Below are 17,039 nucleotides of genomic sequence, written 5' to 3' on the forward strand. Positions count from 1 at the left end.
TCTTTAACATTTTAAAATTTTGTGGCATACAGGCTTTTGTAGTAAGATCTAATGATTTTCTGAATTTTTTCTGTGTCTGTGGTTAAGTCTCCCTTTTAATTTCTGATCTTGTTGATTTGTGTATTTTCTCTTCGCCATTTCATTAGTTTGGATAGGGGTTTATCAATCTTCTTGATTTTCTCCAAGAACCAGCTTTTTGTTTCATTGATTCTTTGGATTGTGTTCTGTGTTTCTATTTTGTTGATTTCAGCCCTTGTTTTGATTATTTCCAGTCTTCTACTCCTCCTAGGTGAGTCTGCTTCTTTATTTTTTTCTAGAGCATTCAGGTGGTCTGTTAGGTCTCCAATGTGTGCTTTCTCTGTTTTCTTTAATTGGGCACTTAGTGCTATGAACTTTCCTCTTAGGACTGCTTTCATAGTGTCCCATAGGTTTGAGTATGTTGAGTCTTTATTTTCATTGAATTCAAGAAAGTCTTTAATTTCTTTCTTTATTTCTTCCTTGATCCAGGTGTGGTTCAGCAGTTGACTGTCCAGTTTCCATGAGTTCGTAGGCTTTCTTGGGGTAGCATTGTTTTTGAATTCCTACTTTAATCTATGGTGATCCGATGAGACACAGGTGGTTACTAATATTTTTTTGTAACTATGGAAGTTTGCTTTGTTACCGACTATGTGGTTGATTTTCGAAAAGGTTCCATGAGCTGCAGAGAAGAAGGTATATTCTTTCCTATTTGGGTGGAATGATCTATATATGTCTATTAAGTCCCCTTGATTCATTACCTCCCTTAATCCTCTTATTTCTCTGTTAGGTTTTTGTCTGATTGACCTGTCCTTTGGTGAGAGAGGAGTGTTGAAATTTCCTACTACTAGTGTGTGTGGTTTGATGACTGCCTTGAGTTTTAGTAATGTTTCTTTTACGTATGTGGGTGCTTTTATATTAGGGGCATAGATATTCAGGATTGAGACTTTGTCCTGATGAATTGTTCCTGTTATGTGTAAAAAATGTCCCTCTCCATCTCTTCTGATTGATTTTAGTTTGAAGTCAACTTTGTTAGAGATTAGTATGGCGACACCTGCTTGTTTCTTTGGTCCATTTGCTTGATAAACCTTTTCCCAGTCCTTTACTCTTGAGTAGATATCTGTCTTTGTGGTTGAGGTGTGTTTCTTGTAAACAGCAGAATGTTGGATGCTATTTTTGTGTCCAATCTCTTAGCCTGTGCCTCTTTATAGGTGAGTTGAGTCCATTGATATTAAGTGATATTAATGACCAGTGGTTGTTAACTCCAGTCATTTTTTCTTTCTTCTTCTTCTTCTTCTTTTTTGGTATTAGAGTTTGTGTTTCCCTTCTTCATGTTGTGCTGGTGAAGGGTGATTAGATGTCTGAATTATTGTGGGCATTGTTAGATTCCTTGGGTTGTGATTTTTCTTCTATTACTTTCTATAAGGCTGGATTTATGACTACGTATTGTTAAATTTGTTTTTATCCTGGAAAATTTTTTTTCTCCATTTTTAGTGAACAAAAGCTTGGCTGGGTATAGTAGTCTGGGCTTGCATCCATGGTCTCTCAGTTTCTGCAGTACATCTACCCAGGACCTTCTGGCTTTTATGGTTTCCATAGAGAAGTCTGGTGTAAGTCTGATAGGTTTACCTTTATAAGTAACTCGGCCATTTTCCTTTGCAGCTCTTAATATTCTTTCTTTATTCTGTGTGCTTTGTGTTTTGATTATTATATGGCGAGGAGATTTTTTTTTGTTCATTCTATTCAGTGTTCTTTATACTTCTTGAACCTTCAAAGGAATATCTTTCTTTAGGTTGGGAAAGTTTTCTTCTATAATTTTATTAAATATATTTTCCGGACCGTTGAGCTGCACTTCTTCTCCTTCTTCTACCCCTATTATTCTTAGATTTGGTCTTTTTATTGTGTCCCAGATTTCCTGAATGTTTTGTGATGAGAATTTGTTGGTTTTGCTGTTTTCTTTGATCAGTGTGTTTATTTTCTCTATGGTATCTTCAGTGTCTGACATTTTCTTCTATCTCTTGTAATCTGTTGGTAGTACTTGTCTCTGTAGTTCCTGTTCATTTACCCAGATTTTCCATCTCCATCCTTCCCTCGGTTTGGGTTTTCTTCACTACTTCCATTTCATTCTTCAAGTCTTGAACCGCCTTCATTACCTGTTTGATTGCTTTTTCTTGTTTCTCTTGGTTTTCTTGGGTATCTTTGAGCAATTTATTCATTTCCTCTACCTTTTTGTTTGTGATCTCTAATGTTTATGGCAGTTTTTCACCTCCTGTTTAAGGTCCTCTATTATTTTCATATAATTCACTTTTGAGTCGATTTCTTCTAATTCTTCTGGAGAAGGGTGTACAATTCTTCTTATTTCAGGATCTCTGGATTCTGGTGATGTCATGTTGCCTTTCAGGTTGTTAGAGGAATTCTTGCATTGGCGCCTTCCCATCTTTTCCTTCAAATAGAGCCAGGAGAGGCCTGGTGTCTTGGTCCACTTTTTGCTCTGACTGACTCTCTGGGTGTAACTCCTCAGTGTAGAAGCAGGAACCATTCCTGTGCAGATGGAACTCCTCAGCACCCTCCAGATGGAGCTCCTCAGCACTTAAACAGGGGTGCCTTGTAGCCCAATGTGCCAGGGACAAAAGGAAGAACATGGTAGGCAGGGCGGGGTCCAGTGGAGCACAAGAGACCCTGCAGCACAAGCTCAAGGTTCCCGGGCTCCCTTGCAGGGGACCTTGAGGCCTGTCCGGTATGCATGCACTCACCGCTCTGGGACAAAAGTTTAATATCTTAACTGGAAAAAATACAAAGGTATAACTATAAAAATCATTCTGTTTTTTTTTTCATAAAACTACTGTAGAATAAGTTTTGTACTTAATACACACTTAATATATACTTAATGTAATTGTTATAGCTGAATTATAATGAATATACTGTATTTGCTGATTATTTTATCCTCTACCTGTTGGAGTATCCATTTGGCAGCTTCTATAAAATCTCTATTAAAGATTGGCTCATTGCTCCTTTTAAGAATTTTACTAAGTAGCTTAATATCTCTCATAAGAATATTATAACTAAGGCCTTAACCATTGAATATCTAATTAAAAAATTTTTAAACTATTCTCTCTTTAGTTCCAAGTCTGCATAGCTGATAGGAAAATGGAAAAAGAAAGCATATTTAACTAGTGATGCTGGCCTAATTAGACATCAACATGTAGAAGAATGAAAACAGATCCATATTCATCTCTATGCACAAAACTGAAATCCAAATGAAGCAAAGACTAAATGAATCAACAATACTGAATCTCATAGAAGAAAAATTTGAAGTAACGCTTGAATGCATTGGTACTTCCCAAACATAGCCTTGGTGGCACAAACAATGTAGGAAAAAATTAATCAATGAGATCTCCTGAACTGAGAAGATCCTGTATAGCAAAGGATATAATCACCAAGATATAATATCAGACTATATGATGGGAAAATATGTTTGCTAATCACCAATCCACTCCAAAAACAAAAGAACTCAGGAAATTAGTCAGCAAAGAACAACCAATCCAATAAAAATATTACAGTCCTAAACTGAAAACTCTCAATAGATGAACTTAACATGACTGAAAGACACTCAAAAAATGCTCAAGTGTATCATCCTTTAGCCATTAGAGAAATGCAAATCAAAACAACTCTGCGATTCCAGCTTGTCCCCTTAAGAATGACCTGTAGTAATATGAGCAGCAGGGCTGCGTCCCCAGCACCCCGCTGCCTGCTCAGCTAGCTTATGCCCCGAAATAATTACACGGACACTGTATTCTTTTAAACACTGCTTGGCCCTTTAGCTCTAGCACTTACAGGCTAATTCTCACATCCCGATCAACCCATCTCTAATAATCTGTGAGAACTGGTCTTACTGGGAAGATTCTAGCCTAGTCCATCCTGGGTCGGAGCTTCATGGCGTGTGTCTGCCCAGGAGCGGGGCATGGCATCTCTCTGAGGCATCTGCTCCCGAGAGGAGAGCTGTGGAGTCTGAGCTCACTTCCTCTTCCTCCCAGCGTTCTGTTCTGTTTACTCCTCCCACCTATCTTCTAACCAATAAAATGGGCCAAGGCAGTTCCTTTATTAGCCAATGACCTTCCTCCATCAATGACCCAAGATTAAAATACTGCTAATAAGTTATGCTGAAGAGAATGTGTGGTAAAGTAAAAATTTTCCACTGCTGGTGAAAGTGCAAACTGACACAGCTGCTTTGAAACTAGTGTGGCAATTCTGTGAAAATTAGGCAAACATCTACCTTAAAACTCAGCAATACCCCTTTTGGCCCTATATACAAAAGATGCTCAACCATAACATAAAGACATGTGCTCAGCTATGTTTATAGCAGAATTACTTTGTTATAGACAGAAACTGAAAACAACCCAAAATACACCTCTTCTACACATAAGGTAAATGAGAGAAATAATCTTATACAATAGCTACAATACCATAAAATACCCTTGAGTAACTCTGACCACACAAATGGAAAAACCTGTATGATAAGAACTTTAAATCTTTTAAGAAAGATCAGAATATTCAAAGATCTCCTATTCTCTTGTGGAATGTAGAACGAACATAGCAAAACTGACAATCTTACTGAAATCAACTTACAGATTTAATGCAAATGTCCATTAAAATTATAACAAGATTTTTCACAGTTCTCAAAAGAACAATCCTCAGCTTTACAAGAAAAAATAAAATATCAGGATGGTCTAAACAATCAAGGAACTTCTGAAAGCACCGCAATCTCTGACTTTAAAACATCATTACAGAGCCACAGTACTGAATCAATCCAACTTGGATACAAATTCACATGCCTACAAACAGCAGACTTTTGACAAAGAAGCAAAATTGTGAAATGGAAAAGAAACATATTTAACCTACTTATTTACTTTTAATCGACCTGAAGCTGCAGTTCTCAGAAGCTACTTCATTTCAAAACTGCCTTTCACCTTCCAATTGAAGCTGTACCTTTGTTGATAACATGTGCCCCTTGGCAGCGGGTAGGACACAGGCTCTCTCTGTCTGCTAGCCTGCCTTTCCAAGCTCAGGCAGGCAGATTTTTAACTATCTTTTTAATTTTAACTTGTAAATCATAAAATTAGAAGAATTTCGGAATCCTCTCCTCTGTTCTATTGACTGACTCTGGGGTACTGACTGTGTGAGGTTAAATTTGCTCTCTATACTTACTCTAGCTCCTGCTTGCCTTCTCCCACCCTCCCACATGTTTTAGATGTGTTAGATTCGCTGGCTATTGTGTGCTTGTGGTGCCTCAATCTTAGCAGTAACCTGGTGATTCTTGGGCCAAAAGCCGTTTTTCCTTCACTTTTTCTACCCATTTAGCAATCAATAAAGGTTACAATTCTGCGTCTATCACTCTTTCAGATTCTAAATATCTCTGCCATTGTTTCTGTTCTACTCTTAAAACTCCCTTTAGCTATCAACACATATAACTGAATAATTTTTATAATTTACATATTTAAATTTTGTCCTGCTTCTCTACATTTCTTTAAATTCTGATCCTTATTTCTGAGCACTCAATACTCACACATCCAGCTGTGGGAAAATTTTCTCTCACGGGTTCCTCATGTTTGGTCACTTCTTCCTTGTTTTGGGGGTTTGCGGATCAGCCTCACGTCTGTGTCCTATTATGCCAGGGTTCGTGGATCAGCCCCACGTTGCAGGCACCATTATGTTGGTATCTGGTGCTAGCCAAGACCCTCAATTATTTCTCTCAAGGGCACCATTATGCCAAGGTCCAGTGGATATCCCGGACCATAAATCATTTTTTCTGAACCAGACCCCAACATAAACTATCTCTCTGGCCTGGCGTGGAGGTACGGGAATAGAGACACAACTCATATTGTTTTATCGGTGGGGAGATTATCAGTGGTCCCTCATGAAGTCCTGACTGTGTTCACACCCTGAAGAATTCTTCTCATTTATTGTCCAAACAGCTTTTATATCAAAACGTAAACTGAGTGGGAAATACACCAGCCTTCTGTCTCTTAGGAACCAGGTGAATGGCGTTTTGTCACATCCACATCTACCTGTCTGCTGGGATGCTAGCTGACACAGGCTTGAATCAGCATTTCTATCAGGCATCCTCTAAATTAAAAAGAAAGGAGCAAGCAGCATCCTGACCTTTTTCTTAGGTAGCAAAGAGCTGTCTGGAAGGATACGTGACCATCCTCAGATATTGACAATGACTTTAGAGCCTGGCAGCCACACCATATAGAAATATGGGCCTACACTGAACCCAGGAACCAAGATGAATCTTTTTCTTCTAAAATGGATTCTTTCATGTATTTGCCACATAGATGTAGTGGCACAAACTTTAATCCCAGCACTCAGGACTTACAGGCAGGGTAGTTTGAGGCCAGCCTGGTCTACATAGAGAGTCTGGGTCAGCCAGGACTATGTAAAGAGACCCTTTCTCAAAATAACAAGAAGAAGGCCTCAAATAACAAAAAATATGACACACCTCGCTATCATCTGATGTGTCATTAATTTCCATATTTCTTCAGCTTACATGCATGATGAAATCTATGTTATCTTAACAAGTTTCCCACAAATGGACATATGGTAAAGCTTGAGCATTCATGGTTATTAGGATTTACTGCAAGGGTCTAAAGAGAGGAAATCAGTCACAGTGGCATGTCATTGAGTGGGATATTTAGCCCTTAGCCTCCATTTTCTTCTCTTTGTATCCAATGGTTCTGAAGAGGTCTGCTTTGCTGTACCACTTTCTACACTGTGCAATTCCTTGATACAGACTAGAAAGCAACAGCGCACTGAAATATTTGAAACCACAAACCAAAATAACACTTTGGGACCCACAAATTAGCCGTCTAGTGTATTTGTTGCAGTGATGACCAAGTTTTTCTCGTTCCATCTGCTGACTGTCACGGATGCTGCTACCATATATATATTCATGATCCAAATACAGTAGATTTTTAAGCATCTACAATTGCTTTATTAATTAAATTTTTTTCTCCATTGAAAATTTTTTTCTCATTATTAAAATGACTTTTTTGGCACGGGTTTAATGAGAATATGTTGCAGACAGAACTGTTTTCATCCTAATACCTTGTAATTAAACCAGCAGGATTTTTTATTTAACTTTTTTATTGATTCATTGTGGATTTCACACTATGTATCCCAATGCCACTCATCTTCCTATCTCCTCATTTCTACCTTCAGCTCTTGCAACTTCCACCCACAAAATAAAATCAAATTTAAAAGAAAAGCATAAAACAAAAACAAAAAAAAAAACAAGAAGACTTTCAGCGTGGATGGTATTGGGTGAAATAGTGAGTCACACTGTATACGCTTTAGTCCATACACCTTAACTTGTAAGTGTTCATTGCAATGCTCATTGGTTTGGTTTGAGGCCTCTGGCTTCTGCTATGCCTTGGATACTGGGCACTCACTGGGTTTGCTCTTGGATATCCCATTATTGCCTTGTATCATAGAGATCCAGTAGCTCTGGATCTGCAGGTCTGGCCTCATCACATGCTCCAACAATTCATAGATTCGGTGGATGTTGGGGTGGGCCAACTCAAAGACCAGTGTTGTAATATGAGCGATGGGGCTGCGTCCCCAGCACCCTGGTCACCTGCTAGCTTATGCCCGAAATAACAACACACAAACTGTATTCATTTAAACACTGCTTGGCCCATTTCTATCTAGCCTCTTCTAGGCTAATTCTCACATATTAATTTAGCCCATTTCTAATCATCTGTGTAGGCCACAAGGTGACTTACCAGGGAGATTCTAGCCTACGTCCATCCTGGGTCGGAGCTTCATCGCGTGTGTCTGCCAGGGAGCGGGGAGCATGGCGTCTCTGCTCCAGAGAGCAGAGCTGTCGAGTCTGAGCTCACTTTCTCTTCCTCCCAGCATTCTGTTCTGTTTACTCCACCCACCTATGTTCTAAGCTATGAGGCCAAGCAGTTTGTTTATTGCTTAACCAATGAAATGAACAGATTGATATATGACACTCCCACATCAGACCAGGTTCTGGATCTGGTGGTGGCTGAATTAGTCAGCATGCCAGCTTTCCTTCACCCTCACTACCTGGAAGAGCTCTCCAACACAGCCCTGGCTCGCTCACTCAATGCAGTAGACAGCAAAGAACAGGGCCAGTTTTCCTGTTATTACACCCTCAGGTCCAGCCTACCCATACTTACACTGCCAAGGCCAGCTCCACTGTTTTGCCCAGTCACTGGTGAAGGCAGAACCAGCTCTTCCATTCTTGTGCCCCCCAGGTTGGCTCTCCTGTGTGATTTAGGTGGCAAGGGGTGGGCAGTGAGGGCACATTTCCCTTACCCTTGCCATTCCTTGGCATATGGGGGAGGGTGCAGCTTTCCTGCTCTCATGCTCACAGGCCTGGCTACCTGCCCCCTGCCAACTGCGTAAGCTCTAGTGTTCTGCACAAATGACATGTTGTGTACGCTCTGCTGTGTGCATGGACTGTAGAGCCACTAAGGGCCACACAAGCATCAGGAGTCTGGGCTGTTACCTAGGGTCAAGTTACTGTCCAAGGATTGAGTCTCTGTTGAGGCCATGTAGATCTGAGTAACCTGTGCTGCCACTCAGGGCCATGGGGTATTCTGGGCCTAGATTGCTATCAGTGGCCATATCAGGGTCCATGACCCTGCCATGATTGCCATTGTGTTAATGCCCATGATTCCTTTATCCTCCTAAAGCAATGAGGACAGGGCTTCACAGAGTTGGCCCTGCCCCTCACTGACTGTACCAGTCTGGAGAGCAGGCCCTGGACCTCCTCAGGGCAGCACAGTAGAGCTGTCCCTCCTCGTGCGGGTGTGGGTGAGCAGACCCTGAAGACAGAGAGTGAAAGAGCTAGCCCCACGATCTGCCACATGGTGGTGTGGGCAAGGGAAAGATACCCCCTTGCTCCTCACTCCTCACTGATCAATACAGATCCCAGCTGTGACTGGATGATGGATTCAGACATAGTCCTTTGCAGCAGCCTGGGCTCAGGTGTCACCATGAATCTGGTTGGCAGTACAGGTCAGTTAAAATGGCATGGACCCAATAGCAGCATGGCCCTTGAACCCCCGTATGTCTCTAGGTGTGAGCCCAGATCCTCGGCATCCATCCTAAAACCAGCATATGTTTAATCTTTGACTTTAATGTCTTTACTACAAACTAAGATCTGTTATATTAATTTTAAAAGGCATAAATGTTTTATATGACACCTCTGTTTATTTCACACAGCACATTTGAACAGTCATATTGATTTTGAAAGCAATTAATTAAAATTAAGTATAAGATTAAATGGATTTTTAGTGTTTATTTGATCATGAATTAATTAAAGATAAAGAAAATGTGAACTATAGAAGAAACTCTGAAGACTACAAGCCAAGTTTTATGTTTTTTGTTATACGATTTTTGTGAAATATACCATTGCTAATAGCTAACTTTAAAATCAGTGTTATTGCCAGTAATCAAAACATAAGTTAATTGTATTGTTCGAGAATTGTGCTTTATAATTCATAGTTAAGTGAGTGGAAGAAATTAATTTTAATATTTAAGTATGGCCTTTGGCTAGTACATTTTTATATGATTGATTCACATGGTAATTAAAATTCTACTCCTCATTTATATCCCAGATGAACTTTAAGGGAATGTTTTTCATGTTCCTGTTGAATATTCTGTCAAATCTTTCATTCTGATCCACAGTCAAGTGATGCTTCCAGTCTCCAATGGTTCCTAATGGGAGAAGCAGAGGATAGCACCTATATAAGTAGAAGTATCAGGAAACAGTCCACCCAACACACTCTATTCTCTACAGCTGACGCTGCACATCCCTCTCAGGAGAGTTAGCTTGACTATCTCTCCTCTCATCACAGAAGAAACTTCATGAGTAGCAACAAAATAAATAGATATCACTAGCTACTACCACTGAGTTGTAGCCAATTTTTAGAAAAAAAAACCTTAAAAGTTAAAAATATATATTAGAATTTTTTTTTGTTTGTTTGTTTTTTTCGAGACAGGGTTTCTCTGTAGCTTTGGAGCCTGTCCTGGAACTCCCTTTGTAGACCAGGCTGGCCTCGAACTCACAGAGATCCACCTGCCTCTGCCTCCCAAGTGCTGGGATTACAGGCATGCGCCACCACCGCCCGGCTATATTAGAATTTTAAAAAGTACATTTTACTATGTGCCAATCATTATACTAAGAAAACACTGAGACTTCAAACACAGTACATTTCAAACACAGTCTTTTGAGGTATATGCTGTTTGGTTCTTTATTTTTAAACAGAAAAAAAAAATGAGACCCAGAGGATTTTAGCAAATTAAGTCAAGGATATAAAGAGCTTCAGAGTGGTTACTGTTGTGGTTTTACTGAGTAGGAATTTGAAATGATCACTCTGCTAGTTAAAATGAAAACAGTTATTTAGAGTCCTTAGTTGTCTGAGAGGATGATATTATTATTTGATTTGGAACGGATAGTGACCTATCATGTGTAAGATATTTAGGCTTGCTGAGAAATGAGATGTGAGAATTGATGTTAAGTGGCAGAAGAGACAAAATAAAAGAGTTCTTGAAAAATATAAAAACCCAGCAATATTTAAATATAAGCTAATACAACAATGATAAGTTAAAAGGGTATCAAGAGGGAAATGTTCATTCTTACTCATATCTCTGGGCATATAATGAGATCATAATAAGTTTTTGCCTATTTACTTTATTGAATTCATGTCAGATAAAGTTATTATGACATAACTCTAATTTTTATGATGTAAAAAACCTCATATATCAGGAAGCAGCATTTTAAACTTTGTTTTCAATATAGATAGACAGTAAGTTTACTTGTCCAATATCCTATAAAAATAGTAAATAAATTGTTCTTGTCTAAGCAGTGCATCCCCATGTCTGTAATCCTAGTTTTCAGGGAGCATGTGTAGTAGAGACAGGAGAATTATAAATTTAAGGGAGCTGTGGTTGCTTAGACTACACTAAGAAACACACATTCTCTCTCTCTCTTTGAAACACAAACACACACACACACACACACACACTCCAAACAAAACAAGATAAAAAAGAAAAATAAAGCAAAATAAAAAACCAACTCCAACAAAACAATAGCACAATATCAATTAGAGTTTTAACTTCTAACACATCCATTTCCTAGGACAAGACCACTGACATACTTTAAAGATTCATTTGTGTGGCCTAAAAAGAAGGAAAGTCATATTTATTTAGTAAATGAAATTGTCATATTTTTAACTAAAACTACTACAAACCTTCAAATTCTATGTCAATTAAAATGCTTAAAATTTCCAAATGTCATAATGTCATTATCACCTGGAGAAATACTTTAGAAACATGTATTATTTCTTCAAAGTATTCTAGGAACCACTCAACATTATTATTATTATTATTTTTGCTATTACAGACTAGTAAATATCACCTTTGCGGAGGAATGTTCCCTCCTTATTTCTTGTCCCAATTTTGTTTTTTACAATATCGTCATAATTTGCTCGTGGGTCAGATTTCATGTTCTGAAATGTAGCTTGTCTTACAACAGCATCCACATCTTCTTCACTCAGTTCTTTCTCCAGAAAACTGCAGATTTTCAGCACTGAGCCCCTGAGGTCCTGAAAAAGTCGTGGGTTGAGAAGGTACTGACCTTTTAATGGAGGTGTGAGTTACAGCCCAGTGTGTAACATGAACTCGTACGATTTACTTTTGGAATGCAAAGATTGTTCAACACATAAAAACATCATAGAAACAGGGTGTATTAAAACTGAAATTATTATTTATTGTAATTGATACAGAATAAACCGTTAATAAAACACAGCTCTTTTGAGACTGTAGCCTAAGCTGGCCTGGAATTCAGTATGAAGTCTATGCTGCTCTCAAAGTTAGGCATGGTCTTCCATTAGTAGTGTCCCATGGGCTTGGATTAGGGGTTGGAGCTACTAAATCATAATGTGTGTGTATGTGTGTGTGTGTGTTTGTGTGCGTGTATGCATGTGAACATGCAACGTGCTTGGTGCATGATGGGAGATTGTGCCACATGGGTGAAGCTCAGAAGACAAATTTAAGGAGTTATTTTTGGCCTTCCACCTTTATGGAGGCTGTGAGGATTGAATTTTGGTTGTCAGGTACACATTGGAAGCCCCTTTATCCGCTTAGCCATGTCGCCAGCCAAGGTACACTTAGGGAGTTTTGACTTTGTGCATTTACTTTTTGCCTTCTTTTTCAATTCATAGGCTCTACAAAAAGGTCAGGCCTTGTTTACTCTTGTTTTGGAGTCTGTCACAGAGAAGCCATTCACTTAGTTTTCATTAATCAGTATTTCAATAAGTACCAGAATTTGGTGAACTTTAACTATTTTTCTTTGATTTACACAGCATTTTAAGATACTGTTTAATTGAGACCAATCAAAAAATATTCTATAGATTCATAAAAATGGAGAACTTGTCTCATCTGTCAAATAATTGTCTATAGCTGTAATTGTCCACAATTTACAGTAGTTACATGCCTCACTGCTGTTTGCTGGCCTTCAGTAGTGAGCATGGGAAACTTTAGTGAAGTGGGTTATCAAGTCAATTGTAGCCTCCCTGAGAATATAGCCAAAAGAAATGAAGTCACCATTCAAAACCTTAGTTATCTAGTGTTATTGCTACACATCTTCAACTTCGAGATATGGACTTGGCCTAATGTCCACCAATAGATGAAACAGTAAAGAATTTATGATATATGTCATATACAATATATTATTAACAATACAATAAATATATTATGTATTTATATTATATAATAAAATATATTATTATTCAGAAATTAAAAATGAAATGAAATACTGTCATCTGCAGTAAAATGTATGAAGTTAAGTGTCAGGAGCCATTTCAGGCTTCTCCTTTCTCACTTCTCACAGGGCCTTGAGGTGGAAATCTTGAGACAGAAAACTTAAAGTTAACTAAGACATTGTGGGCTGACCTTGGAGATTCAAGCTTCAGAGGGCACCTCAGAGTGTCTCCTTTGTTTGCTGCTTATCACTAACAGCAGGTGTTCTAGCCACTGACCTTGCAACTGCCTCACTTAGCTGCCTAGCTACTGAGCCCCTCTTTTCCTTCCCCCCTTCCCTCTTCCCCAGTTCCTTCTGCCCAAGCTCCTCACTGAGGAGTATTTAAGACATAGAACTTGCTTCAATTAATGGGATGCCTTGACAAAAGAATACTGCTTGGCGTCTGTCTCTCTCTGTCTCTTTTTCTTCCTCTCTCTCTCTCTCTCTCTCTCTCTCTCTTGCCCATGTCTTTCAGATAGTGCCTCTTCAGACCCTGGAATAACTTAGGACCTGCTGGGAGGGTCAAGTTAAGGATATCAGGTTAAGTTAATAAGTCAGACAATGAGACAAATTTCTTGTGTTCTCTTATATGTTGAAATTTAAAAGTCAACGTTAAAATAGAATTATTTGTAATAGTGACTGGGGAGGGTCTGAGTTGGAAAAAAGGAATGAAAATGACAGAAGTGTTGCAAAATAAGATCAATGCATATTTTATTAATGGGCAAGAATTTAACATCAAATTCCACTAACAGATGTAATTAACATATAATAATAAATTTTTTAATTATGGAAGCCATTGGTTCTGCGAAGTTTTGAGGTTGCCTTTAAAACAAGTGTTTGTATAAGAAGGGATCACAAAAGATGAGTTTAAATGGAGAAGAGAGTACAGAGAATGTCCAGTGAATGAGGCAGAGGCTGGACATTAGGAATCATCTCCAACAATAAGCCCAAAGAAGAATTAAAGTATGAAGATAGCTTGGAGAATGTTCTTTCAATCTAGAGAAGAATAGTTTAAAAGAAATCATTTAAAAACATAACTACCTCATCTTACCTTCTTCATATCTTCATAGCTCAGGAACATAATATTGAAGTCATGTCTGTGTTCATACCAGCCTCTTATGTGGTCAAACCAATTGCTTCCTAGCACTGGGAAGAAAAGTAACAGGTGAGAATACCAAGCTGTGTGTTGCATATCATCTTAATAGTAAGTAAAATTCTGACTCCGCATGTGATATGATGTGGGATAATGCTCTTGTACTCTGTAAAGATTTGTCACTTGTATTAGTTTAATAAAATGCTGATTGGCCAGTAGCCAGACAGGAAGTATAGGTGGGTGAACAGACTAGGAGAATTCTGGGAAGAGGAAATACAGAGAAAGTCGTCATTCAGAGGAAGCAAGATGAGAATGCTGCACTGAGAAAAGGTCATGTAGTTAAACATATATAAGAATTATGGGTTAATTTAAGTTGTAAGAGCTAGTTAATAATAAGCCTGAGCTAATAGGCCAAACATTATATATAATTAATATGTCTCTTTGTTTCTTTGGGACTGAGTGACTGCGTGACCAGGTGGGACAGAAGCTTCTGTCTACACTGATGAGCCTTTGGCTTTAATTAATCCACCTATATAGTAGAATGAACAGTTCCACAGCTGCAGTAAAAAGCCATACACAGGCTCATGCAAAGCACAACGACCTTCACCGTTTGTTCTGCCAGAATGGATTATTCTACTTTTGCCACTAGTTGGAAGGAATTGATAGAATATCTGTAAACTACAATATTTCCTACATGACATGTTTTTGTAATCCTGACAATCTTCAAATGGTGCAAAAAGATAAGCCAGTTGATAGTTTGTAGAGTTGACATACAATTTTCACTAGAGATAAGTTCTTTGTGTTTTTTTTTTGTCTGCTATTGTTTTTTTGTTGTTCTGGTATTTTTTTGGTGTTCTTTTTGTTCTTTTATTATTATTATTATTAAAAATTTCTACCTCCTCCCATTTCTCCCTCCTCCCTCTCCCTCCCTCTCCAGTCCAAAGAGCAGTCAGGGTTCCCTGCCTCGTGGGAAGTCCAAGGTCCTCCCCCCTCCATCCAGATCTAGGAAGGTGAGCATCAAAACAGACTACGCCCCCACAAAGCCAGTACCATTGTCCTTGGCTTCTCAGTCAGCCCTCACTGTCAGCCACATTCAGAGAGTCTGGTTTGATCACATTTTCCATCAGTCCCAGTTCAGCTGGCCTTGGTTGTTCTTTTTAAAAATGCCGGGTTCCATTTCTTTAAGGTATGTTCTATACGTCTGAGAATTTGGCTTTCTGGTACTTTTTGTGTAATTCATTTGAGTCTGGATCGATTAATTAATACTTACCTCTTCCATCTAGAAATGCTTGCATAAATGTTTCTATACTATCTGAGGCTTCAAATAGAATGACCAAATTTGAATAATGAAAGTAGGAGGTCAAAACATCTTTAGGATTTCTGTAGATATAAAGAATCTGTAGACAAAATTATAAAATTATTTCTTTAAGCTAATCTTGGTATGCTTATAAGTTTTTAAAGAAAATTTTATAATATTTAATTATGACAATAAGCATAATTATTTCTTCTCATCTCTGATCTGTTCAAAGTCAAATGGCTATTATTTATATTTTGGTGTTACAGAGAGTAATGTAATAAACAACCTTTCTCTATGGCATTTCATGTTTTAGAATGTCACTCAAAAAGAGGTCAAGATCATGATGGGTGCACCCACTGCAACAATCTACCTGAACTAATGGGAACTTACCAACTTTGGCTGGACATGGAAGGAACAAGCATAGGTCCAAACTAGTCCCTCTTAATGAGGTTGATAGTTGTATGGCTGGGGCAGTCTGAGGGGCCAGTGGCAGTGGCATCAGGATTTTTCCATACTGCTTGTACTAGCTTTTTGGGAAAAACTATTCACTTTGGATGGATACCTTGCTCAACCTAGATATAGTAGGGAGGGCCTTTGAACTTCTCCAAAGCATTGTGCCTTGTCCTTTCTGAGGAGTGGTTGGAGAGTGGGGAGTTGGTAAGTGGAGTGAATGAGAGGAAGGGAGGGAATGGGAACTTGTATTTGTATGTATAATGAAAAAAGGATAGCTTGTTTTCTATCTTAAAAAAATAAATATTAAGTTAAATTAAAAAGAATGTAGCTCAAAACTTAAAAAGCAGTATTATTTGTAATGTTCATAAATACTGAACATTATTTTGCCTCATATGATCAAAATATATTGTATAATATTTTAAATGTAAATTAATTACCCATGAGTGTCAATAGATGAGCATTATGTGATATTAGAAAACTAAGGTAGCAGAGGAAATAAATCTGAAAACAAAATCTAATAATCATATTGATATACCTAGTAATCTACTTATAATCTTCAAAGAACAATGAGTTTTTCCTTCATATCTTTCAGAAAAATAAGGTAAACATAAACTATGTTCATAAGTAGTATAAAAACTCACATAGAAATCATAATTTGTGGGCATCTGTCTATAACATTAGCACTTGAGTGTCTATGGCAGGAGGAGGAGCTCATGCCAGCTTTAGTTACACAAAGTACACTTTTAAGAAAAAAAAAGGATGGGGCTGCAGAGATAGCTCAGAGTTATAATATTTAAAAAGATAAGTTCTTTCAAATACTTAATCTGACTGATATTCCTAACATTTTGCAAACATGGCCCAGAAATATCACAATAACACATAACTACTATGGTACTCGTCAAAGAGCGAAAGTGGCTGCTACTGTTGGCAAGTGAAGCCTGAAGTGTCTTAGTAAGCATACAAAATACGATCTAAATCACACAAAAACATTTTGAGGCTCATGAATCATTTTTCTACTTTGCCCTGACCCCAAATGTCAACCCTTTATGACTATTTCCTTCTTCCTGCTGTGGGATAATAACTTATACCCTGTCAATTGTGTTTTAATAAAACGCTGGTTGGCCAGTAGCCAGGCAAAAAGTATAGGCAGAACAACCAGGCAGGAAGTAGAGATAGGGCATCAAGAACAGGAGAATTCTGGGAAGAGGAAAGCTAGGTCCACAGTTGTGATCCAGCCACAGAAGAAGTAAGGTGTGATTACCTCGCTGAATAAGGTACCGAGTATTATCTATGTGGCTAGCATAGATAAAAATAGTGGGTAATATAAGTTATAAGAGTTAATAATA

General features: G+C 38.2%; 1 protein-coding gene across 3 annotated transcripts in view; it reads right to left on the reverse strand.

The window, feature by feature from the left end:
• Positions 1 to 9,238: 9,238 nt before the first annotated feature.
• LOC121449748 (amine sulfotransferase-like) overlaps positions 9,239 to 17,039 on the reverse strand; it is a 37,662-nt gene continuing 29,861 nt past the window's right edge. For all 3 annotated transcript variants that reach the window (XM_041654434.1, XM_041654432.1, XM_041654433.1), the window contains exons 4-7: positions 15,214 to 15,340; positions 13,902 to 13,996; positions 11,468 to 11,654; positions 9,239 to 9,765 (exon numbers count right to left, since the gene is read on the reverse strand). In XM_041654434.1, coding sequence (XP_041510368.1) covers positions 9,644 to 9,765; positions 11,468 to 11,654; positions 13,902 to 13,996; positions 15,214 to 15,340 — 531 coding nt within the window. In that variant the 3' untranslated portion in view covers positions 9,239 to 9,643. The remainder of the gene's footprint in view (positions 9,766 to 11,467; positions 11,655 to 13,901; positions 13,997 to 15,213; positions 15,341 to 17,039) is intronic.

The sequence above is a fragment of the Microtus oregoni genome, unplaced genomic scaffold (assembly GCF_018167655.1).
Source record: "Microtus oregoni isolate MIOR12 unplaced genomic scaffold, Mior012 000006F_ref0000085, whole genome shotgun sequence".
Lineage (NCBI taxonomy): Eukaryota > Metazoa > Chordata > Mammalia > Rodentia > Cricetidae > Microtus > Microtus oregoni.